This window comes from Saccopteryx bilineata, chromosome 8 (genome assembly GCF_036850765.1).
Source record: "Saccopteryx bilineata isolate mSacBil1 chromosome 8, mSacBil1_pri_phased_curated, whole genome shotgun sequence".
NCBI lineage: Eukaryota > Metazoa > Chordata > Mammalia > Chiroptera > Emballonuridae > Saccopteryx > Saccopteryx bilineata.
The window spans coordinates 63,114,018-63,138,844 of NC_089497.1; the positions used below are offsets into that span (position 1 = coordinate 63,114,018).

The 24,827-nt window shown below is 38.5% G+C and overlaps 1 protein-coding gene across 3 annotated transcripts in view; it reads right to left on the reverse strand.

Annotated features, from left to right (window-relative positions):
• The window catches only part of IL1RAP (interleukin 1 receptor accessory protein), a 155,773-nt gene that overhangs the window by 42,523 nt on the left and 88,423 nt on the right, over window positions 1–24,827 (reverse strand). For all 3 annotated transcript variants that reach the window (XM_066241326.1, XM_066241325.1, XM_066241327.1), the window contains exons 3-4: window positions 6,651–6,936; window positions 1,416–1,602 (exon numbers count right to left, since the gene is read on the reverse strand). In XM_066241326.1, coding sequence (XP_066097423.1) covers window positions 1,416–1,602; window positions 6,651–6,936 — 473 coding nt within the window. The remainder of the gene's footprint in view (window positions 1–1,415; window positions 1,603–6,650; window positions 6,937–24,827) is intronic.

Sequence of the window (24,827 nt, forward strand, 5' to 3'; positions counted from 1 at the left end):
AAAATCATACAATAATTAATGCTTAATAATACAAGAATAAACCCTGTGTTTTACATACTCACAACTGTAAACCTATTTTTGTCCTATCCTGTATTATCCAGATCTTGTTTCCTATTTATTGTTTGTTTTTTGAGAAAGAGTTAGGGAGAGAGGGAGAGAGAGAGAGAGAGGGAGAGAGAGAGAGAGAGACAGAGAGAGAGAGAGAGAGAGAGAGAGAGAGAGAGAGATATCAAACTGATCCTGTATATGCCCTGACTGAGGAATTGAACCAGAAACTTTAGCGTTCTGGGACAATAATCCAGAGCTACCTGGCCAAGGCTTAACTTTTATGGAATTTTTAAAGAGAGAGAGAAAGGAAGGGAGAGAGATGGAAAGAGGAAGAGAAACATTTGTTGTTGACTTGGTCACGCATTTTTTGGTTGCTTTCCATGTGTGTCCTGACCAGGGACCGAACCAGCAACCATGTTTCAGGACAACACTCAGCCAACTGACCTAACTGACCAGGGCCTGATCTTTTTTACTTTTGATCCCACTCCGGCCATTTCTCTTCACTGGAGGTGGTTGTTTTTCAGAGTTCCAAAGTACTAGGACAATCCTCAACCCTTCAGAATTTCTTCCTATAAGCATCTTGGACTCACCTTTCCCAGTTTCAGCTGCTATTGTTAAAATGGTTCAGCACACTTTCCAGTGTGTACCCATTGGCTTTCTATTCTCAAGGGTTTCTATTCTCAAGCCTGCCAGATACCACATTATTTCCATTTACTCCTTTTTCCCTTTAGACACTAATTTTATAGGGTCATTTTGTGGTTTGTCTCATTTGTTTTACTGAAGGCGATGCTTGTGGATGACGTGACAGTGACACTGAGTTTTGGTTAGATGTTGTCCAGGAGTTTCTGGCACTGGCTTATGTGGATATTTGAAGTGATTAAAAAATTATGCTGCTGTCACATGTGCCACCTTCCAACACTATCATTTTTTATAAAACACTTCCCAAATCCCTAAGATGTGGATAAGACCACAGATGGACTGTGCCTACAAATAAGGTCAAACATGAAAATACGTACAAGTAATAAAATACAGTACTGACTGGTCAAGGAGTGAAATTCACTGGATGAATTAGCAGCTTCTGACTTCACTGAGCAGAGAGTGGAAGTGGAAACATTTCTCAAATTGTATTTTATAGGAAGTTAACAGAAATAAGGTAGTTTTAGTAGCCCAGTGAATGCAATTTAAGAAATGATGGGTCAAGGCAATGTGTTCTCCAGTACTTCCTTTAAAATGTTGCAAGGTGACAAAGCAGTAAAAGATTTACATAAAGCCACTACAGAAGACATTAAAAATCTCAGTTTCTACATTAACTCTACAAATAATCATTGCCATTTTAGAGAGGGTAAAATGTCCTCGAGTTTGCTTACCATATACCAAGTGATGGTTGGTTGGACACTGGAAGGAAAAAATCCATCTGTATTCGGACAAATGATCGTCTGAATACCATATTCTATGTACAGTTTATGAACGGGGACTTTGATGGGAGAATTGAAGCAGCTATCCTTTTGGACAACTTCCAGAGGAAATGCAACTTTGCTGCAATATGTGGTGTTCCTGAAAAGACAAATAGCAATGAATGGGAAGTTTCATTTTCATTTGCTTTAATGCAGTAAATACATTTAAAAAGCTAAGTGAAGTAATCCTATGCATTGAGACTTTATATGTGTGCAAGTTAATATAAAAATTAAATATGTTATGGAGGTACTTCCCATATCAAATGACATCACAGAATAAAAACAGACACAGTTTACTACTATGGATATACTATAATATTTATAGTTTTAGAAATGCTCCTAAACATATATATGTGTTTGTGTGTAGGTATATGTATATATTTATGTACATATATGTATATTTAATTTTACCCTTAATACATAATACTCAGTGCTGGTAAGGCAAAGGTGACAATACCATATTAACTCATAGCTGATAATAATATAAACGTTTAGAAAATATAAGGTCTACCGGAAAGTTCCGTCCATTTCTATTACAAGTTTCGACACGTTAAGCACATGTTTATTTGGCGCATGAGTGCCTATTTTTATCACTTAATGTATACATACTGATGTAGCAAATTAACTAAAACAAAGTTGATTCACATTAGTCTTATGTGGGAAGCGATAGTGTACCCATGGCTACTGATAAAGTTCATTTACGCCACTGTAATTTTTACGAATTTCAACAAGGAAGAAATGCTACAGAAGCATGTCTGTTGCATTCGCCATATTCCCCGGACTTAGCACCCTCCAACTATCACTTGTTTTTGTCCTTACAAAATTTTTTGAAAGGCAAAAAATTCAAAAATGAAGAAGATATCAAACAAGCACTGGTTCAATTTTTCACATCAAAAGATAAAACTTTTTTCAAAAATGGGATATACAAATTGTCCTCACGGTGGCAAGAAATCATTAATAATAATGGCAATTATATTATCTAATAAAGTTTATTGACAGTAAGAAAAATTTGTATTTTGTTTTATTCCAAAAACAGAACTTTCCGGTAGACCTATAGATATGTTTCTAAAATCATTTAGAAAGGTTTAGTTTTTTGCCTTAGTAATATTATTTCTGGAAAATATTTTTACATGATAAAATAATGGAAAATTGATAATAAGGAGAACTCATGATCAAAAAAGTCCATTCAGTACTACACCAGCAAGAAAAACATTGGAAATGATTTTTTTAAAAGTACATTAAAAAACTGTAATGAAAATAATGATAAAACCATTCAAGGATGGTATATATATCTATAAAAAATATCAAGCATGAAGGAAAAAGCTAACAAACACAGAATTTGTTAGGATGGTTAGAGAACTATATTTATATTTTTAATGTTTGTTCAGTTTGTTTTGTCTGCCTGGAGAGCTCTTCTTATCCCATCACCCCACCTTTCACAAGGAGATCTTACATATAATTCTCTATGCATCCCAAACTAGGTCTCTAATTCTCTGAGCACCTCGGATATTCCCTATGTTCCTTTGCTGTTATGTTCCTCTTAGTTTATCATAGTTTAAACAAGAGCATTGGCCCTCGCCCGTTGGCTCAGCGGTAGAGCGTCGGCCTGGCGTGCGGGGGACCTGGGTTCAATTCCCGGCCAGGGCACATAGGAGAAGCGCCCATTTGCTTCTCCACCCCCCCCCTCCTTCCTCTCTGTCTCTCTCTTCCCCTCCTGCAGCCAAGGCTCCATTGGAGCAAAGATGGCCCGGGCGCTGGGGATGGCTCCTTGGCCTCTGCCCCAGGCGCTAGAGTGGCTCTGGTCGCGGCAGAGCGACACCCCGGAGGGGCAGAGCATTGCCCCTGGTGGGCGCCCCTGGTGGGCGCCCCTGGTGGGTGGATTCCGGTAGGGCACATGCGGGAGTCTGTCTGACTGTCTCTCCCCGTTTCCAGCTTCAGAAAAATAAAAAAAATAAAAATAAATAAATAAACAAGAGCATGGCCATGCATATTTTCTTATATTCATTGCATCTAGTAGAGTATCTAAATTTTCAGTAGAAGTTGAATAGATATTTGTTAAAATGAATAAGATAGATGTAAACTTGTGTGTACATACAGAAAAACAATAAAGGTAACAAATAATAAAAATAACTGATTTTTGGCCCTGGCTGGTTGGCTCAGTGGTGGAGTATCTAGCCAGCATGTGGATGTCCTGGGTTCAATTCCACCCAGGGCACACAGAAGAAGAGCCCACCTGCTCTCTACCCTTCCCCCTCCCTTTCTTTCTCTCTCTTCCCTTCCCACAACCAAGGCTCCATTTGAGCAAAGTTGGCCCGGGTGCTGAGGATGGCTCCATAGCCTCTGCCTCAGGCCTTAGAATGGCATTGGTTGCAATGGAGCAACACCCCAGATGGGCAGAGCATAACCTTCTAGTAGGTATGCTGGTGGATCCCAGTCACATGAATGTGGGAGTCTGTTTCTCTGCCTCCCCACTTCTCACTTCAGAAAAATACAAAAACAACCACAACAATAAAAAACAAACCCTGATTTTTAGGGTGGTGAGTAAATGGATCCACCCTTTTAATAATTTTTTTCTATTAAGGTCTCAAATGCATATTAGATCCTCAGTGACCCATGAATTAAGACTAAATACAATGGAAAGTATGGAGGTATGCATTCCCTCACCAAGATGGGAGGAGATACTGTTTAAAGACTGTTTATAACAATGGTAATAAAATGGAAAAGGAGAGTGGCAGGCATAATCTCTGCAAACAAATAACAAAATGTCTAACCAGGTAAAAGTATTCTTAAGGTGGAAGTTATATAAGGTAAATTTCAGCTTAATAAGGTATATTCTCTGATTTAAAAAAAAAAAAGGCAGTGAACAGTGATTGGGCTCTTTTCTAGCTCCAAAAGTCAAATCTGTATGTTATCTTAATAGGAGTATTAAAGCAAGAATACAAGCAGTAAAATCCTAGATGTTGAATCTTAACCTGATGGTCTCAACATCCCATCATTTTAGTGGTTCAGTTTGTCATCTCAGTTTACAAATAATTTCAGGACAATAAGAAGCTTCTGATGCCCCTACCAGACAGGTTTAGTTTTAGATTTTCTTTAGAGACATAGAAAATAGGCAGAAATGTAAACTGAAGAGACAACTGAAAATTAACAAATAACATGAAAGGTATACTTAGGCTATAACAGGCATGAGGCCCCTCTCCTGTAATGTCAAAAAAGGTTTGAAAAGTTTGGGGAAAGGCTCGGGACAAGTAGTTGGTCACTGAGGAAAAGGAAAAAGAGATACTGAAGTACCAGAATGCACAGTAGAGACCAAGGTCATCCAGAAAGTTACAGAGGACCCCTTCCCAGGTGTTTTCCAATGCCTATGTGGGAATGTTAACAGATTAACAAATTGTCAAGGGTGAGAAGGAGCTCAAAGTGCACTGATGTGTAGACACAGATACCGTAGTTCTCAGGCATGAACTGACTCGGCTGTGGTCACCAGCTAAGTGTTGGCAGAGCTGGGACGGTAGCCTAGATTTTCTGTCATCTCATCCAGCGTCCTTTCAGCTATAATCTTTTCTAACCTCTCCTAGAGAAAAAGGATGAGGATATAATTAATGGACCCCTGACTATTTCAGGCTGCTTGGAAGCCCACCCACCAAATTAGAGTGCACTTCAATAAAATTAAACAGTCACATGAAAGGCTTAGAAGGGCCTTAAGAGGTTTAGAGGGACTCCCAAGGCCACAGTGATCAAAAAGTGTTTCTGTGATAGAGAAGAGGTATTTCTTCACTTATTTATCACAAAATTTAAATGTCAAGGCATAGCCCTAATTCACGATCAGAGAATAGTTAACACCCAAGGGTGACATGGGGCATTCAGAAGAAGGTCTGGGATTATCTACTGTTATGTTGTGTTATTCTAAATTATAGTATTGTTATGTTAACCAGCCTTGTTTTTATAGGCCAACAAATAGTGTCTTTCCAAATTCATATGTTGAAGACCTAACTCGAAGTACCTCAGAATATGACTGTGTTTGGAGCAAAGCCTTGAAAAAGATAATTAAGGTAAAATGAGGTCATATGGGTCGGCCCTAATCAGCATGACTGATGTTCTTACAAGAAGAGAAGAAGACAGGAAGACACAGAGGGAGACCATGTGAACATGTGGAGAGAGCACAGCCATCTACAAAGCATGGGGAGGTGAATGAAGAAAACCCTGCCAACACCTTCATCTTGGAATCTGAGCCTCCAGAACTGTGAGAAAACAAAATTTTTTTGTTTAAATCACCCAGTCTGTGTGGTATTATGTTATGCAGCCCTAGAAAACCATGAACTTATTAAATATATAGTAGGAAACAATGTTTAAAAAAATCCGTTACACATATGAGAGGTTAAAGAAGTAAAGCTGGAAACAAAAAGGAACCTTTGAAAAAAAAAGTAGCCAACCAACTAAGCTTTAAAACTATTATTATTTAGAAGAGCTTCAGGCTTTATGTTTTTTTTTCCCCAAACCAAAAGAAAAAAACATTAATTGATTGTAAAATAAAAATAGGTATGTTGAGTAAAATAGAGTAAAATGCAAAATCTGCACAAACTTAAAAAAAAAGTGAATTTGAAAGAAATTTTGTATAATGGTAGGCTTTCGATTATATTCTTAGATTCCCAGGGATACAGTGCCCATTGGCTTCTTAGGGGAATTTTGGTAGGACAGTTTGAAAAACACTGTTCTAAGTATATTTGATGCCTCTTTCTTCTGTAAAAGGCATCTGAAGGCCTTATTCTGTGCCACGCATGTTGAGAGCTGACAATAACAGATACGAATGGGTTCTACTCTTTGCTCTGTTTGAGGAATGAATGCTTCCAGGTCGGAGAGAGTGTTGGCAGGTTCCAGTATCAGGAAAGGGGACAAATAGAGAAGGCTCTACTTTTAGACAACCTTGACACAAGTCAGGGTTGAAAAGGAATCACCTATGCGGAACGTTCTCAGGAGCACAACCATTTTCCCCTGCACATCTTTCAGCCAAGCTTAGCTAAGGCACTGAAGTGACGTGCAAACTCTTTCTAGATGCTTCCTTCACCTCCCCAGCTCCATTGCACCCGCACCATCTGGATACAGGCCCGGGGACTAAACGGAAAAGAGTGTTCCCACCCAAACGCAGGCTACCTTAACATGCAGGTGTAGTTGCCCGTGTCATTGAGGAGAGTGGGCCGGAACCAGAGCACATCTTTCTCCTTACTAATGCGGTTCTCAGGGAGGCGGAAGTTGATGGGCTCCTCCAGGTCCCGGTCCTGCCTAGTCCAATACCAGATCAGAGTGAGGCCAGCTGAATGGGCTGTGCTGTAGTTATACTTCAAGAAGTGTTCAAAGAGCGGGCACTTGATGCGAGCGGGCTCGTCTTCAAACACTTGGATCTGCCGCATGGTGTCTAGTCCCCAGTCATCGCAGCGTTCTGCAACGATCAAAAAGAAAGAAAAGGCAGGTGAGCCACCTCAAGTGAAAGGCTTCCAGGGAACATACTTTCTCCTCAGGACATCGCCTTCTCTGTCATCTCCAATCGCTTCTACCTAATAACTGTATAGAATAGGTACCTGTGGTGTGAAGAAATGACTTCCCCCTCATTCCTTTATCATTTTCTGACAATTTGATTTTATAGCTTGATCCTGTTGAACCTTACAAAGCATGGGGGAATATCTCACCTGAAAAAGAAGTCAAGTGGGACCTCAATGGAACACGGACTAGCTGTTACATCACACCCCTTTCTCATCTGGAAACTCAGACATGCCATTGTATACAAGAAGGATCATTTATTCATTAACTTTAGTGTTTAATAATATCTACCATGCCCCCTCGGCTTAGTTAAGTTCTAGAAAGCACAATCCTGAGCAAGAGCATTTGTTGTTCCTTATAGTCTTGTGGGCACGATAAACAAAAACAGAATTTAAGTGAGCACTATTTTACAACTGTGCTAAGTGATAAGAAGTACATGGTATTATAAGAGAATATATATTTTTAATAACTGAATATTTGTGCTAGTGCAGTTCAGACATCAAACAGACAAAATGTTACACAAATGGGAAAACAAACAAACAAACAAACACAGAAGTTATGAGCCTTTGACTCCTGTGGGGACAGAGGAGGTACTCCTCAGGGCTCCTGATTTTGGGGCTAGATTTGTGCTGTCCAATTGCAATATAATGTGAGAGCCATATATCTAAATTCAGATATCCAAGTTGCCACATTAAAAAAGTTTTAAAAAGCAGGTAAAATTACGTTGTATATTTTGTTAAACTTGATATAGCCAAAACACCCTAAATATCATATATGAATGAGTTGTTTTCCATTTCCATTCTTTCTTTTGCACTGAATTTTCACAATCCAATGTGCTTTACACATACAGCGTATCTTGGGTCATGTGCGTCCCCTGGATACCATGTTAGACTGCAGGACTTCAGACCTCAAGAAGCCAAAAGGTTTCAGTGACACTCACAGGGAACAAAGGTTCTGCAGTTTCAATGACTCAGAGTCAAAGAAGTTATAATGCCTTTCATAATAGTATATATAAATAATAAAAACTAATCACTGTGCATACAGAAAAAAATGATAATAAATGACTTTTTTAAAGAATGATAAATGAATGGAGGGTTCTAGATGTCACCATATGGAGGCAAGAACAGAGAGGCCAGGGGTGATGAAATACTAAAAGGCCCAAAGCAATCACCTCAAAAGAGTCTTCTTTTTTCCTTGCAACCCTTACCACATACATACACATGCATATGTACAATATGTGTGTGCATTTTTAACTATGTAATATTCTCTACATTTCAGCAGATGTTAAAATTTTTCATCTGGGCCCTGGCTGGTGTTGGCTCAGCGGTAGAGCGTCGGTCTGGCATGCAGAGGACTCGGGTTCGATTCCCGGCCAGGGCACACAGGAGAAGCGCCCATTTGCTTCTCCACCCCCCTCCTTCCTCTCTGTCTCTCTCTTCCCCTCCCGCAGCCAAGGCTCCATTGGAGCAAAGATGGCCCGGGCGCTGGGGATGGCTCCTTGGCCTCTGCCCCAGGCGCTAGAGTGGCTCTGGTCGCGGCAGAGCGACGCCCGGAGGGGCAGAGCATCACCCCCTGGTGGGCAGAGCATCGCCCCTGGTGGGCGTGCCGGGTGGATCCCGGTCGGGCGTATGCGGGAGTCTGTCTGACTGTCTCTCCCCGTTTCCAGCTTCAGAGAAGAAAAAGATAAAAATAAAAATAAAAAAAATAAAAAAAAATTTTTCATCTGAAGTACAATTAGAAAGAACATACTTAATGTCATATTTTAAGTAATGATATTTTAAAATAAAATAGTTATACCACTTTTTAAATTATAGCCAATGAAATAGTGATTGACCATATACCAATATCTACCAAAAAAAATGTAAACAAACTTTCTTTTAAACACTGGTAATTCTATACTTTTCCTTTTTTGCCCTAAACTTATATTAATTCCACTATTTTCACACATAATATTATTTTACTTAAATATATTTTTGTTTTATAGTTTTTTAAACTTTTTCATTATTTCACTTTTCTGTGTAATTTGTGTCTTGAGAAGTTGAATTGTCTTATCATTGTAGTATACACAATTTAAATAATATATATTCTCAACTCTATAAGTAATTATTAATATAAAATGTAAAATTATATTAAAAGTCATCCCAATAATAATCTTGATGGGCTATTTTTAAATGAGAGGGATTAGGCATTAGTTGAAAATGTTATGCGTAACTGTAAACATTGAGGAAATTTGTTGATAGCCAAGACCAAAAGGAGTTTACTTTTTTCTACCAAGGTTATTCAGTTCTTTAAACTCCTTTGGAGTTTTATGCCCCATTTCCATGTTTATGATCAAAAATTATTTTTAACCCTTTGAGTAGTGAATTTTTATGCTCACTGACCACCGGGAGTGAGGTTTTGGGGTTTTTTTTCCCCCAAAATGAAATTAGTTCCAGTTACCATTTTATTAACTTAAAATCATATTTGTTTGATAACCAATTTATGGAAACAAAAGAACATACATTGCCTTTTTTTAATGTTACCTTACACATTTTTTAAAATAAATCAATCATACTCTGGATGGTCAGGAGGCTTGAGGACGTACATGAACGTTTGTACTATTCAAAGAGTTAATGACCTCACACTTGACATCTAAACCAGACATAATTCACCCTCCTCTCTATAGCCACATCTGTTGCAATTTGATACTATGAGTATTCTAATCAGGAAGGGGAGTCTATGTTTCTGCACCTTGGATCTGGTCTGTTCTTGTGACTTACACTGACCAAGAGAATGCAGCAAAAGTGGTTTTGTGTCAAATTCCAAGCCGAGGGCCTACAGTAGTCTTTGCTTTTTCTCTTGGAACCATGCTACCACCATGAGAACAAGCCCAGTGCTATAGACTAAATGTCTGTATGTTTGTATTCTCCCTAAATTCATATGTTGAAGCCCTAATGTGATGGTTTTTGTAGGTGGGGACTTTGGAGAGTAATGAGACTATGAAGGTGGATCCCCCGTGATGAGATTACTGTCCTTTTGAGAAGAAAGAGTTAGTGTTCCTTCTCCCTCTCCTTCTCTCTCCCTCCTTTTCCACTCTTCTTCCACCCCTCTTTGCCATACGAGGACAGAAGGAGAAGGAAGCCCTTTGCAAACTTGGGGAAAGGTTCTCACCACACACCTAATCCTTCAGAGCCGCCTGAACTGTATCCGATGTTCGTTGTTTACCACCAAATCGTAGTATTCTTTTACAGCAGTCAGAACTAAGATACCCAGGAAAGCTTAGAGTAAATAAGAAACCACCTGCAGTAGAGCTGAAGCGCCCTAGCTGGTGTCTGGCCCACCTCCACCAGCCCGCTGTCTGGCCCACCTCCACCAGCCCGCTGTCTGGCCCACCTCCACCAGCCCGCTGTCTGGCCCACCTCCACCAGCCGCTGTCTGGCCCACCTCCACCAGCCCGCTGTCTGGCCCACCTCCACCAGCCCACTGTCTGGTCTTTCACAGCTGACCAAAGAGGAAAGAGCAAGCCCCACCTGGATCACCCAGGCCAAGCTTCTGGTAGCGGAACTGCCTAGGCAACCCACAGACTCATGAGAAAAATACACTAGTAATGAATAAAATGAAGTTTGTCACTAAAATTTATGGTTGCTTGTAAGGCAACATTTTGAGCACAGCAGATAACAGAGAAAGCAACTAAATTAGTGGCTACTTTATTTCATAAAAGCAAAGCTATTTGAAGCTTTATGACTTACAAGGATTTGTAAGTAACAAATCTCTAAATAAATACTAGGTCTGGGAAATTTAACTGACTTTTCTAAGACTCAATAAATTGCTGTTATTTATAATTGCTATACTTTCATTTAGAAACTGCTTTTAAAAGCCAATATACAAAGAAAGAATTGTGATATCAAAATGTTATTCACATCAATACACACCTGATCATAAAATAATTTTATAAAACATCTACCTTATCACATTCTTCAAATTATTTCCAATAAAGCTGCAAAGTTGCAGAATTAGCTCATTCAATTTATAGAAAATTACAAACATAATTTTTCAAATGACTATGTCAGGCTGCATACATGCATCCAATTTCACTTCTTTCTGAAATTCCACAAAAACTAAAACAATTTTTCAAGACATAACCCCAAGTAACAGCAAGGATGGGAGAAAAGATAAAAACAATATCAAAATGAACACAAGATAATCAGTCCATTTAAAATGAAAAACCCTAAACCATCAGGGAAAAGCTGGAGAATAAACCAACCTGCAATGCAAGATACAGAAAAGACCCAAGAGGAACAGTCAGCAGTAAGATAAAAAATTATTAATGCCATTCACCAGTATTTCTGGGTTCTCTTGCTAGGCATATTGTAAGATTAAACTTGAATGCAACTCTGAAGTAAGGATAAGCCATTTTAATGGCCAGAGTATATTTCACCATGTTCCCTTCCTTTCTGCCTTGGCAAATGTGAAAGTACAGAGAGTGAGACTTTCTTAGCTTAGATCCCTTGATATGGGTGGAATATAGAGAAGAGCTTTGTTATGCTAAGTCATAGAAAATGGGGATTTGCTTTTATCAATATGAATAATCTATCCTGGTAAATGCAATGTTACCTCAAAAATGAGGACATGGCAGAGGGTGGTGAGATAAGAACAATCAGATCAGAGCTATGTCAAACGTGACAGCCGTTGCTCTAACCACACTCTCCTAGCACCCAATGACGTTCCACTCGGCTTCAAGGATGAGAGCAGTGAGACCTTTACCCACCAGGCAAAAGAATGAAAAAATCTGTGGGAAATCTGACTACCTTCAGAAAAACATTTAAGGCTTTTTTGTTTGTTTGTTTTTAAACCTTTTTTATTTATTGATTTTGAGAGAGAGAGAGAGAGAGAGAGAGGAAGAAGGAGAGAGAGCCAGACAGGAGCATCAATCCGCTCCTGTATGTGCCCTGACTGGGGACTGAACCTGCAACCTCTGCTCTTCCAGATGATAATTCAACCAGCCGAGCTATCCAGCCAGTGCTTAACCTCTTTAAGTTCTTTGTTTTTTTAAAGATTTTATTGATTCATTTTAGTGAGTAGAGAGAAAGAGAGAGAGAAGAGAGCGAGAGAAGAAGGGAGGAGCAGGAAGCATCAACTCCCACATGTGCCTTGAGCAGGCAAGCTCAGGGTTTTGAACCGGCCACCTCAGCATTCCCAGTTGATACTTAATCCACTGTGCCACCACAGGTCAGGCCAGGGCTTAACACTCTTTTTTTTTTTTTTTTTTTTTTATATTGCTGCATGTTATTTGTCATAAGATTTTTTTTCCTTTTTTTTTTTAATAATTTTATTTTTTTAATGGGGTGACATCAATAAATCAGGATACATATATTCAAAGATAACAAGTCCAGGTTATCTTGTCATTCAATTATGTTGCACCCACCACCCAAAGTCAGATTGTCCTCTGTCACCTTCTATCTTGTTTTCTTTGTGCCCCTCCCCACCCCTTTTCCCTCTCCCATTCCCCCCTCCCCCCCGTAACCACCACACTCTTATCAATGTCTCTTAGTTTCACTTTTATGTCCCACCTACATATGAAATAATGCAGTTCCTGCATAAAACTCAACAACAAACAAACAAACAAACAATCCAATAAAAAAATGGGAAGAGGATATGAATAGACACTTCTCCCAGGAAGAAATACAAATGGCCAACAGATATATGAAAAGATGCTCATCTTCTTTAGCTATTAGAGAAATGCAAATCAAAACGGCAATGAGATACCACCTCACACCTGTTTGATTAGCTATTATTAGCAAGTCAGGTAATAGCAAATGTTGGAGAGGCTGTGGAGAAAAAGGAACCCTCATACACTGTTGGTGGGAATGTAAAGTAGTACAACCATTATGGAAGAAAGTATGGTGGTTCTTCAAAAAACTGCAAATAGAACTACCTTATGACCCAGCAATCCCTCTACTGGGTATATATCCCAAAAACTCAGAAACATTGATATGTAAAGACACACGCAGCCCCATGTTTATTGCAGCATTGTTCACAGTGGCCAGGACATGGAAACAACCAAAAATCCCATCAATAGATGACTGGATAAAGAAGATGTGGCACATATACACTATGGAATACTACTCAGCCATAAGAAATGATGACACCGGAACATTTACAGCAAAATGGTGGGATCTTGATAACACTCTTAATAGCAGTGGTTTGTTAACGAATTGCACAGCCACACCAACAGAAAAGCTCAATGTTAACAAGCCTCACCCTCACATTTAGAATTTTATTTTTTCTTAATATTAAATTTTACTTTTCAATTACAATTTATATTCAATAAGATTTTGAATTAGTTTCAGGTGTATAGCATAGTGGTTAGACAATCATGTACTTTACAGAATGGTCCCCCCAATATTTCTAGTGCCCACCTGGCACCATACCTAAGTTACTACAATATTATTGACTACATTCCCTAGGCTGTACTTTACATCCCCATGACTGCTTTGTAACTATCAAGGTTCAGGGGTCTCCAAACTTTTCACACAGGGGGCCAGTTCACTGTCCCTCAGACCATTGGAGGGCTGCCAAATACAGTGCTCCTCTCACTGACCACCAATGAAAGAGGTGCCCCTTCCAGAAGTGCAGTGGGGGCTGGATAAATGGCCTCAGGGGGCTGCATTGCGGCCCGCGGGCCGTAGTTTGGGGACGCCTGGCTGTAGCTCTTAACCCCTTTGCCTTCTTCAGATACTCTCCAACCCCCCTTACACCTGGCAACCACCAGTCTGTTTTCTGTATCTCTGAATCTGTTTCTATGTTTTTTGTTCCTTTACTTTGTTCGGCAAATTCCATATATAAATTAAATTATATGGTATTTGTCTTTCTCTGTCTGACTTGTTTCACTCAGCAGAATACTCTCTAGGTTACTCCTTGCTGTCTCAAACGGTACGATTTCATACTTTCTATGGATGAATAATATTTCATTGTATATATGTCATATTAATTTTTAACCCATTCATCTATTGATGGGCTCTTAGGCCGCTTCTGTATCTTGGTTATTGTAAATGATGCTGCATTGAACAAAGGGGTTCATTTATTTTTTTCAAGTTCGTGTTTTCAGACCCTTTGGATATATACCCAGAAGTAGAACTGCTGGGTCACAAGGCAGTTCCATTTTTAATTTTTTTAAGGAACCTCCATACTGTTCTTTATAGTGGCTGCACTAATTCACAATCCTATCAATACTGCATGAGGGTTCCTTCTACTCCACATCCTGACTAAAACTTGTTTGTTGATTTACTATGACAGCCATTCTGATAGGTATGAGGTAATATCTTGTGGTTTTAATTAGAATTTTTCTGTTCTGACTAGGAGTGGCACAATGGATAGAGCATCAGACTAGGATGCTTGAGGACCCAAGTTCGAAAACCCAAGGTTCCTGGCTTGAGTGCGGACTCACAAGTTTGAGCACAGGGTTGTTGGCTTGGGCGTAGGATCCTCAACATGACCCCATGGTCGCTGATTTGAAGCCTAAGGTCACTAGCTTGAGTCCAAGGTCGCTGGCTTGAGCCAGGGGTCACTGGTTTGTCTGAAGCCCCTTCCCCCCGTAAAGGCACATATGAGAAGCCATCAATGAACAACTAAGGTGCCACAACTATGTATGAGTTGATGCTTCTTATCTCTCTTCTTTCTTGTCTGTCTATCCCTGTCTGTTCCTCTGCCTCACTAAAGAGAGAGAGAGAGAGAGAGAGAGAGAGAGAGAGAGAGAGAGAGAGAGAATTGTATTTGTCTGATAATTAGTGATGTTGAACATCTTTTCAGGTCTACTTCTCATCTGTATGTCCTCTTTGAAGGTGTCTGTTCAGGTCCTTTGCCCCATTTTAAATGGATTGTTCATTTTTTTGGCATTGAGTTGTATGAGTTCCTTATAAATTTTAGAAATTATCCTTTTATCAGATGTATCATTGGCAAATATCTATCCCCACTCAGTAGGTTGTCTTTTTGTTTTGATGGTGGTTTTCTTACAGTGCAAACCCTTTTCAGCTTGAAGTAGTCCCATTTGTTTATTTTGTGTGTGTGTGTGTGTGTTCTTTTTTTTTTTTTTTTTCATTTTTCCAAAGCTGGAAACGGGGAGGCAGTCAGACAGACTCCCGCATGCGCCCGACCGGGATCCACCCGGCATGCCCACCAGGGGGCGATGCTTTGCCCCTCTGGGGCATTGCTCTGTTGCAACCAGAACCATTCTAGCACCTGAGTCAGAGGCCACAGAGCCATCCCCAGCACCAAGGCCATCTTTGCTCCAATGGAGCCTCGGCTGTGGGAGGGGAAGAGAGAGACAGAGAGGAAGGAGAGGGGGAGGGGTGGAGAAGCAAATGGGCACCTCTCCTGTGTGCCCTGGCCAGGAATCGAACCCGGGACTCCTGCACACCAGGCCGACCTGCACACTCAGCTCTACCGCTGAGCCAACCGGCCAGGGCCTGTGTGTGTTCTTTGTCTGAGGAGACATATCAGAAATAAAATGTCAGAGTTTACTGCCTATATTTTCTTCTAGATATTTTATGGTTTTGAGTCTTACGTTTAAGTATTTAAAATTCATTTTGAATTTATTCTTGTATATGGTGTAAAAAGGTGATCTAGTTCATTTTTTTCATTTGTATCAGCCAATTTTTCCAACCCTATTTATTGAATAGACTGTATTTACTCCATTGTATGCTTTTGCCTCTTTTATCACATATTAATTGACCATATAAGGGTGAGTTTGTTCCTGGGCTCTCTATTCTATTCTGTTGATCTATGTGTCTATTTTTATGTCAGCACCATGCTGTTTGAGAAATATAACCTTGTAGTATAGTCTGATATCAGGTAACCTTATAACCTCCAACAAACTTTATCCTTCATTCTCAATAGTGCTGTAGTTTTTCTGGGTCTTTTGTGGTTCCATATAAATTTTTGGTTTATTTGTTCTAGTTCTATGAAAAACACCATTGGTATTTTAGTAGGAATTATGTTGAATTTATAGATTGCCTTCAGTAGAATGAACATTTTAACAATGTTTATTCTTCTTATCCATGAGCATGGCATATATTTCCATTCATTTGTATCTTTTTCAGTTTCTTTTGTCATTGTCTTATAATTTTCTGAATACAGGTTTTACCTCATTGGTTAAATTTATTCCTAGGTATCTTTTAATGCAATTATAAATGGAATTATTTTCTTAATTTTTTTCTAGTAGTTTATTACTGGTGTGTAAAAGTGCAACCAATTTCTGAATACTTATTTGGTATCCTGCTAAATTTCTGAGTTCATTTATCAGTTTTAGCAGTTTTTTTGGTAAAATCTTCAGAATTCTCTATATATAGTATCATGTCATCTGTAGTTTTACTTCTTACTTTTAATTTAGATTCCTTCTCTATCTTTTCCTTGTCTGACTTCTGTGGCGAGGACTTCCAGTACTATGTTGAATAAGAGTGATGAAACTGAATATTCCTGTCTTGATTCTGATCTTAAGAGAAACACAGTTTTTTTCTCATTGACAATAATGTTAGCTGTGGATTTTTCAGTTATAGTCTTTCTTATATTGAGATATGTTCCTTCTATTCTCACTTTGTTGGGAGTTTTTATCATAAGTGAGTGCTGGTTTTTATCAAATGGTTTTTCTGTATTTATTGATGTAATCATCAGATTTTATTCTTCTTTATGTATATGTGGTGTATAATGTTAATTGATTCATAATTATTGAATCATCCTGCATCCCAAGCATAAATCCCACTTGAAAAATGGTATATAATATTTTAAATGTGTTACTAAATTTTTTTGCTAATATTTTGTTAAGGATTTTTGCATTTATGTTCATCAGAAATACTGGCTTATAATTTTCTTTCTTTGTAGTGTCTTTATCTGGATTTGAAATCAGGATAATGTTGGCCTCATAAAATGAGCTTAGGAATCATCCCTTCTCTTGAAATTTTTGGAATAGCTCAAGAAGAATAGATATTACTTCTTTTTTGAATGTTTGGTAAAATTCACTTGCAAAGCCATCCATTCTAAGACTTTTGTTTGTTGTGAGTCTTTTTTATTATTGCTTTGATTTCATTGGTTGTAATTAGTATGTTCAGATTTTCAGTTTCTTCTTAATTCAGTCTTGGTAGTTCACATTTACAGTCTTTAATCAGCTTTTAAATCAGTTTTTATAAATGAATAGCCATCCCGAGAACACATCTGAGAAAAATCTATCTCAACCACAAAAAGTAACATCCAAATGAACAATTCAAAAGAAACCTTTTAAATTAAGAAAACCAAAATTATTTGTTTTGTTTTTTTAAAAAAAGCCTTTGAAAAGTGACCATCATTAACATCCTCTGAGAAATAAAGAAACTGCTGCATTCTCAAAACAAAATATGGATGACAGAACAAAGAAATGTTCAGAGAAAAAAGGCTCATTAAAATTAAAGATATGATTGCAGAATGTTAAATTTTAATAAGTGGCTTAAAGTTTAAGCTGAAACTTTTCTTAAAAAGTAGAGTAAAAGAAAAAAGAAATAGAAAAAAAGACAAGAAAATTAGAAAATCAGTCTAGGAGTCTTACCATCACAATAATGGGAGCCTTCCAAAGAAAAGAAATATATATATATATATATATATATATATATATATATACACACACACACACACACACACACACACACACACACACACACATATATAACCAGAACAAAAAACAAACAAAAAGAATAAAAAAGAAAATATCTCTTAGTTAACTAATTCAAAGGAATCTCAGAACAAAAATACATAACTTTCTAAATTAAGAAGACCTATCAATTCCCAAAATACAGTGGATGAAAACACACTTACATCACAAAAATATGTTTTAAAACTAGACAAATAAAAGATTATACAAACCACTGGAGCATAAAAAAAGAGGGAAATGGTTATATACCAAAAGACCAGAAACCAGAATGCCTTTAGAACTCTCAAAAACTGGAAACTAGACTATAATGAAGCAATTCAGCTAAATGAAAAATATTTCAAATCTTGTATCTAAACCCAATGAAACAATCAAGTGTGAAGGTACCATTTTAAAACACATAAAGACAAAGTAATTTTATATTCCATATGCTCTTTATCAGGATGCTTTTGGAGGAGGTATACTATCAAAATGAGAAAAATATATCAAGAAAGTAAAACCATAGAATTAAGGAGTAGAGACGCAACTTGAGAGAGGGGGAAGGGTCATTGAGTAATAGTGAAGGAGACGCCAGGATAACGGCTATGCTGTAGGGCTTGGTGACGATCAGTGCAAGTAGGAAGGAATGGAAAACTCCAAATAACAGGAAATAGCTCTAACTGATAGATTGTCTGATTAGATTAGCTCTGTAGAAAATTATCCTGAAAGATAATTAAAAATTATAGAAACTGTTACCAAAAGATACAGATTAAAAGAAGCATATGAAAGCAAGGCTATTAATAACTTCAAAAAATAAGAAAGGTAACATAATATCAGTTAATTAGTATGTTTTCATATATTAATTAAGTGATTATTAATTCAACCAAATATTGTAATAGTATTACAAAGAGAGGAATGGGTGGGGAAAGCAGAGGAAATAGCAGTTTAAGAGAGAGAATCCTCATTTATTATAAAGTGAAAAAAATCTTGCCTGAATGAAAAATAAAAACGTACACCAATTAGTTAATAAAATATAGATTGGAAATATTAGAACATATAAAATAGTAAAAAAATGGTTGCCTATGAGGAAGACAATGAGTGAGAATAAGGAAAGTTAAGGCAAAAGGAATACAATTATGTTGGTATTTTAATAAACTGACCTTAAAAAAATCTGTGCATAATTTGCTTTAAAAATAATTAAAATATTACTAAGTAAAAAAAGGAAAGGTGGAAGAAAGGAAAAAAGGTAGGAAAGAAACATCCAGTATTTTATACAATTGGCAAAGCCATTTTCAGTGTCAAACCATTCTAATTATACCTACTTTTTATTTTTTTTAATTGAGAGGAAGGGAGATAGAAAGATAGACTCCCACATGAGCTATTTTTAGCACTTCAGCTCAGAACAACTGAGCTATCCTCAGTGCCTGGGGCTAAGGCTCGAAACAATAGAGCCACTGGTTGCAGGAGGGAAAGATTGAGGAAGGAGGAGAGGGTGGGGGAGAGAAGCAGATGGGTGCTTCTCTTGTGTGCCCTGACTGGGAATTGAACCCAGACATGCACATGCCAGGCCAATGCTCTAGCCACTGAGCCAAACTGCCAGGGCCACCATACCTACTTTCTGTTAGAAAAAAAAATCAGTTTAATTTTTAATTCCGAATATTGGATTAATACATATTGGCATGAAAGCTACTCACTATTGAATTATCATGTATAGTTTAAAAGAGAAAGAGAGATACAGTTGGACAGTTGATGGAGTCTGGATGCAATAAGATGCTACTGCCTTCCATATTTCATTTAAAAATATATATTGTTCATGCAGATCCTAAAGGCATCACTCTCAAGAGCTCTAAAGTATTTGTTCAAATTTAGATAATGGTAGAGGCAACACTATTAAATGAAAATTATTATCCTTCCTGCAATCCAACTCTATAATCTATCTTAATTCAGATCACCCCAAGTTAGGCCAGTAGACCACAGTTCTGATGTCATGACTCACTCTTAACAGGAACACTGGTAAATTGAAGAGAAAGAGGAAGCCTTTCTGGAGGTTAATGTTATCTTAATTAAAGGAGACTTTCTGACACTAATATTACAAATTGTAACTTTGTTTGACCTTGGAGGTCTTTATAGCACTGGGCAATGATTAATAGAAAGATACATTAGAAATGACATGTGCATTTATTTTTGTAAAGTAGGAGAATGCTGATTATAAAACAGAAGATAGAAAAAGAGAGCTAGCATGATATCCCAACCACAAGTATGTACTCAGACTAACTTAGGAAGAAGTATGAAATTGGGTTTTGGCAATCACTAGGGTAGACTGTGGCAGAGACTGGCTAAATGTTCATTAATCCTGTTTTCTCTTCCTTGGCTTATATGAAAAGTACATATCCTGAGCAATTGGGTTGGGGCCATGTAATTTAGTTCTGGCCAATAAATATGGCCAGAAATGTTGTACAATGTCTACTTCAAGCATAATCTTTGGTGCTTTCTCTTTCCCTTATATGGAGACCTTGAAGGGCAGAAGTTTTTGAAAAGGGGAGCATCAAAAGATGAAAGGAGCCTGGGTCCCTACCAATGCTCAGAGCAGAGATGCTCAGGAATTCTATCTCACTTTCAAAGAGTTGTAATTGAGTGAAAAATAAACCTTTATCGTGTTAAGCCACTGTGATCTAGAAGATATTTGTTATAGCAACTAGTAATGACTATCTTGACTAATAAAGAAATGCAGAAGTTTTCTTTCAAAAAATAACTTAAGAAGTAAAAAACGGACACTTTTAAAAATGGCATTTGTTAAAGGCCTTTGCATACTTAATTTTAAATACAGATCAATAACCAAGAGTTTTGGCTAACACCATAGACTTAACATCTTTTCAACCAAATTATCAATAAATGGAGTACAGTTCAAAGATGAACAGAAATGACTACACCTGCTACGTCTTCCCTTTTGAATATTCATGAGTACATCTACAAAGTGGATCAGACTCCTTTATAATAGGGATAGAAAGCATACATATTAGTATTCATAAACATTAGCAAATAGTATTATTTTGAGCTTCTCTTCAGGGTACTTGCCCATTTGAAATTAGTTCTATGAGTTTTTAAGTTTCTCTAGACAGCCACCTGAGGGCATTTTGTCAGAGCTTTTTAAATTATTCAATGAACAAATAAATATAAAATCTATGGCACCAGGCTGGAGTGTCATGCAATACCAAATTAATGATATGACTCTCTGCAGGCACCAGCAGAAGAAAAGACTGGGGAGAGGCTGTTACGCAAACAGATTTGTCTCTAATAATTGCAAAGGGGCAATGAATTGTTGGCACAGTGAATTACTTTTTGGTTTAAAATGTCCCTTCTTATCCAGTTTACTCTTCAGTAGAAGTTCTCTTTAAATTGGCCCCTCGATGTAGGGAATCACAAAATCATCATTTCTCTCAGCCAGAGGATTTCTTAAGGCTGAGATTTCGGGCATAAAGGGCTAATGGAAATGTGCAAAGCCTTGCAAAGCCAAGTCACTGGAAAATCCAACCCACGCTCCTGACAGCAATTAGCATTTACATAGCAGGGTATACATTTTAACTAATTAATCTCACAACACCCTCTTGGGCTTTCATGCCGATTCCCACATTACATGCCAGAAAACAGAGACAGAGAGATTAATTGACTTACTTTTGGCTAAGTGGTGGCACAAATAAAAGCTGTCTGAACACAGATCTAGAATGATTGTTGCACATCTATGCTCACACATTCAAATCAAGATCTTCCCCCTGTATTTGTATTTATTAAATATTCACAGAGAGCCTGCTGGGAGCAAGGCACTGTGCTGGGTGCTGAGCAGACTCCTAGATATAAATGCTCAGGAAGCTCGGGTACAGAAGCAAAAAGAAAAAGGTTTAAATACAGAAAAGCCTAATGTGCAATTAATTTCTATTATGTTATTACTTGCCCTGTGCCATATACTTGTCATGTCATCTTGGACAAAATACTGTCCCTCTCAGACTCATTTTCTGCAGGTATAACATGCCTATTTCCTACTATTGTGTAAGAACTAAAGGACTAGACCTATGAAAGGGGCTCAATACGTATTAGCTATATCTGCCTGATAAATCTGAATGGGTCCTTGACCACCAAGAAGTTAACAATCTTGGGGAAAAAAAAGCATAGACACAAAATTAACTAAGTGAAAATGTCTGATAGAATGATCCAACAGTTAGAACAGGATTCCAGAAGGACTATAGTTATTATATTATATTGTATTATATTAATATTATATATTATCATAACAGGGGTCCCCAAACTTTTTACACAGGGGGCCCGTTCACTGTCCCTCAGACCCGTGGAGGGCCGGACTATAAAAAAAAACTATGAACAAATCCCTATGCACACTGCACATATCTTATTTTAAAGTACAAAAAACAAAATGGGAACAAATACAATTTTTAAAATAAAGAACAAGTAAATTTAAATCAACAAACTAACCAGTATTTCAATGGGAACTATGGGCCTGTTTTTGGCTAATAAGATGGTCACTGTCCGGTTCCATATTTGTCACTGCTAGCCGTAACAAGTGATGCAAGTGTGAGGTGCCGCCACATACAGTGCTCCTCTCACTGACCACCAATAAAAGAGGTGCCCCTTCTGGAAGTGTGGCAGGGGCCAGATAAATGGCCTCAGGGGGCCGCATGCGGCCCACAAGCTGTAGTTTGGGGACCACTGTGTTATGCTATGCTACATTACACTATATATTATATTATACTGTTATATAATATTTATTATATTATATTTAGAGTGGTAGACAGTGGTCCTTAGGCTGCTTTGAGATCACAACCAGTCCCTTTTAATGGTTCATTCTGGAACCCCATGTGAATAAGGCCACTTCAAAACCTGTTTCATCAGCACATCCTAGTTGTTCTAAGCCTGAGAGCAGAGACTAAGCCTAACGGAGTGGCTGGTTTTACATCCATTCTTATGTTTTGATTAATTTTGTTTTTCTAGTGGCACACATGGTTCCTCGGGAAATGTTAGCCTGAAACTGTGATCCGGAGAGAAACTACGATGTGAGCAAATTGGTTAGGCTGGCCAGCAATTTTGAATGAATGGCCTGAAGACAAAGAGTAAATCAACAAGTTAAGTGTGAGCAAGTTTCTGAAGCAAAATATAGAAATGCCAGACACTAAAACATTAACAGGAGTTCTAACAAAGGAGCATAAAGCATTAGGGTTGGGGATAACATACATAATTCAAAGAGGTTTTGACATGCCCTGGACTTATGAATTCATTTAAAAACTATATACTGAACATTCTCTGTGTCAAGTACTTAAGTAGGTGCTCAGGGCGCATTTGCGAGCAAAACACAGGTCTCATGGAGCTCACCTTCCAACACAGAGAGATGACAATAAACAATCAACATGCTAAACATATTGGAAGGTCATAAGTCAGTGGGACAAAGCAAAACACAGAACCTGTTATAGGGTTCAGGGAAGAGGGATTGGAGGAGATGGGAGAGTTTGGAGTATGCAGTTTCAATAAAGATAGTCAGGGTAAGTCCCTCAACTGTTATAAACCTCAGTTTTCACATGCAAAAAATAAAGCTTATAGAAGTACAGAGCAGTGATCAAAATGAATGAGCCTAGGGAATCAAGTACCATAGAAACTGTGAAGGTCTGGGCACATGTTAGTTACAAGTAAACCGTGAACTGTCATTTTCTATGGGACCCTTGGAAAATTATTCCTTCTCCCCAGATCTATGGCAGAGACACAAGTCATGTCCCATTGACCATGTCCCCACGCTCCCCTTTTGCTTTTTTTTTTTTAAATTTTTTTTCTTTTATTAATTTTTTTTTAGAGAGGAGAGAGAGAGAGAGAGAGAGAGAGAGAGAGAGAGAGAAAGAGAGAAAGAGAGAGAAGGGGGAGGGAGGAGCAGGAAGCATCACAATTCCCATATGTGCCTTGACCAGGCAAGCCCAGGGTTTTGAACCAGCGACCTCAGCATTCCAGGTCGACGCTTTATCCACTGCACCACCACAAGTCAGGTGCTCCCCTTTTTCTAGAGTGTGGGAATCTTCAGTTGGGCACACATCGCCATTCAGAATGAAGGCTACATTTCCCAGCCTTCCTCTCACTTGTCCATGGTTAGCTGAGTTCTGGCCTATCCACTGTGTTTGAAATCATTATGTGGTCGATTCCAGAAACCTTCCTTGAGAGACCCTGGCATGTTCCTGTGTTTTCCGTGCTGCTGCTACCTCTCATGTCTTCCGTCATGCTACGGCACAGGCGGATAAGACAGGTGAAGCTACACCATGGATCTTAAGAATGAAGGCCAACCCTAAAGAAGGTGGAATGTGAAAGTGAAGAAGGTATGGAGCTGCCTGAACAGCACTGAACTTTATACCTCTGGATTTTACATGAGAAATAACTTTTTTACAGCCTTGCTACTCAAAGTGTGGTCCACCACCTGTTAGCATCAGCAGCACCCCTGGGGAGCTTGTCAGGACTATAGACTTTCCAGCCCCACCCAGACCCCTTGAATCAGGATCTACAATTTTACAAAATCACTAGGGGATTCCAATGCAAATTTACACTGTAGAAATAGTAGTTTAAACCTTTTAAACTGGTTATTTTGAATTTTCTTATTCATAGCTGATCATCATCCTACCTGATAACAATGTGTCCTTATTTCATCTGTTAAAAGTCAGTTGTTGAATTATTTCTGAGGTTTCATCCACCCCATGAATCTATCTTTTTTTAATTAATATTTACATTTAAAAACATATTCTTGTTTTGTTCCTCAGTAGAGAAAATATATTTAAAAGATCTGGATATTTTTCTAGCAGTGTCCTGTTAATAAATCACCAGTTTTCAAAAATATCTACACAGGGCCCTGGCCGGTTGGCTCAGCGGTAGAGCGTCGGCCTGGCGTGCAGGGGACCCGGGTTCGATTCCCGGCCAGGGCACATAGGAGAAGCGCCCATCTGCTTCTCCACCCCCACCCCCTCCTTCCTCTCTGTCTCTCTCCTCCCCTCCCGCAGCCAAGGCTCCATTGGAGCAAAGATGGCCCAGGCGCTGGGGATGGCTCCTTGGCCTCTGCCCCAGGCGCTAGAGTGGCTCTGGTCACGGCAGAGCAACGCCCCCTGGTGGGCAGAGCGTTGCCCCTGGTGGGC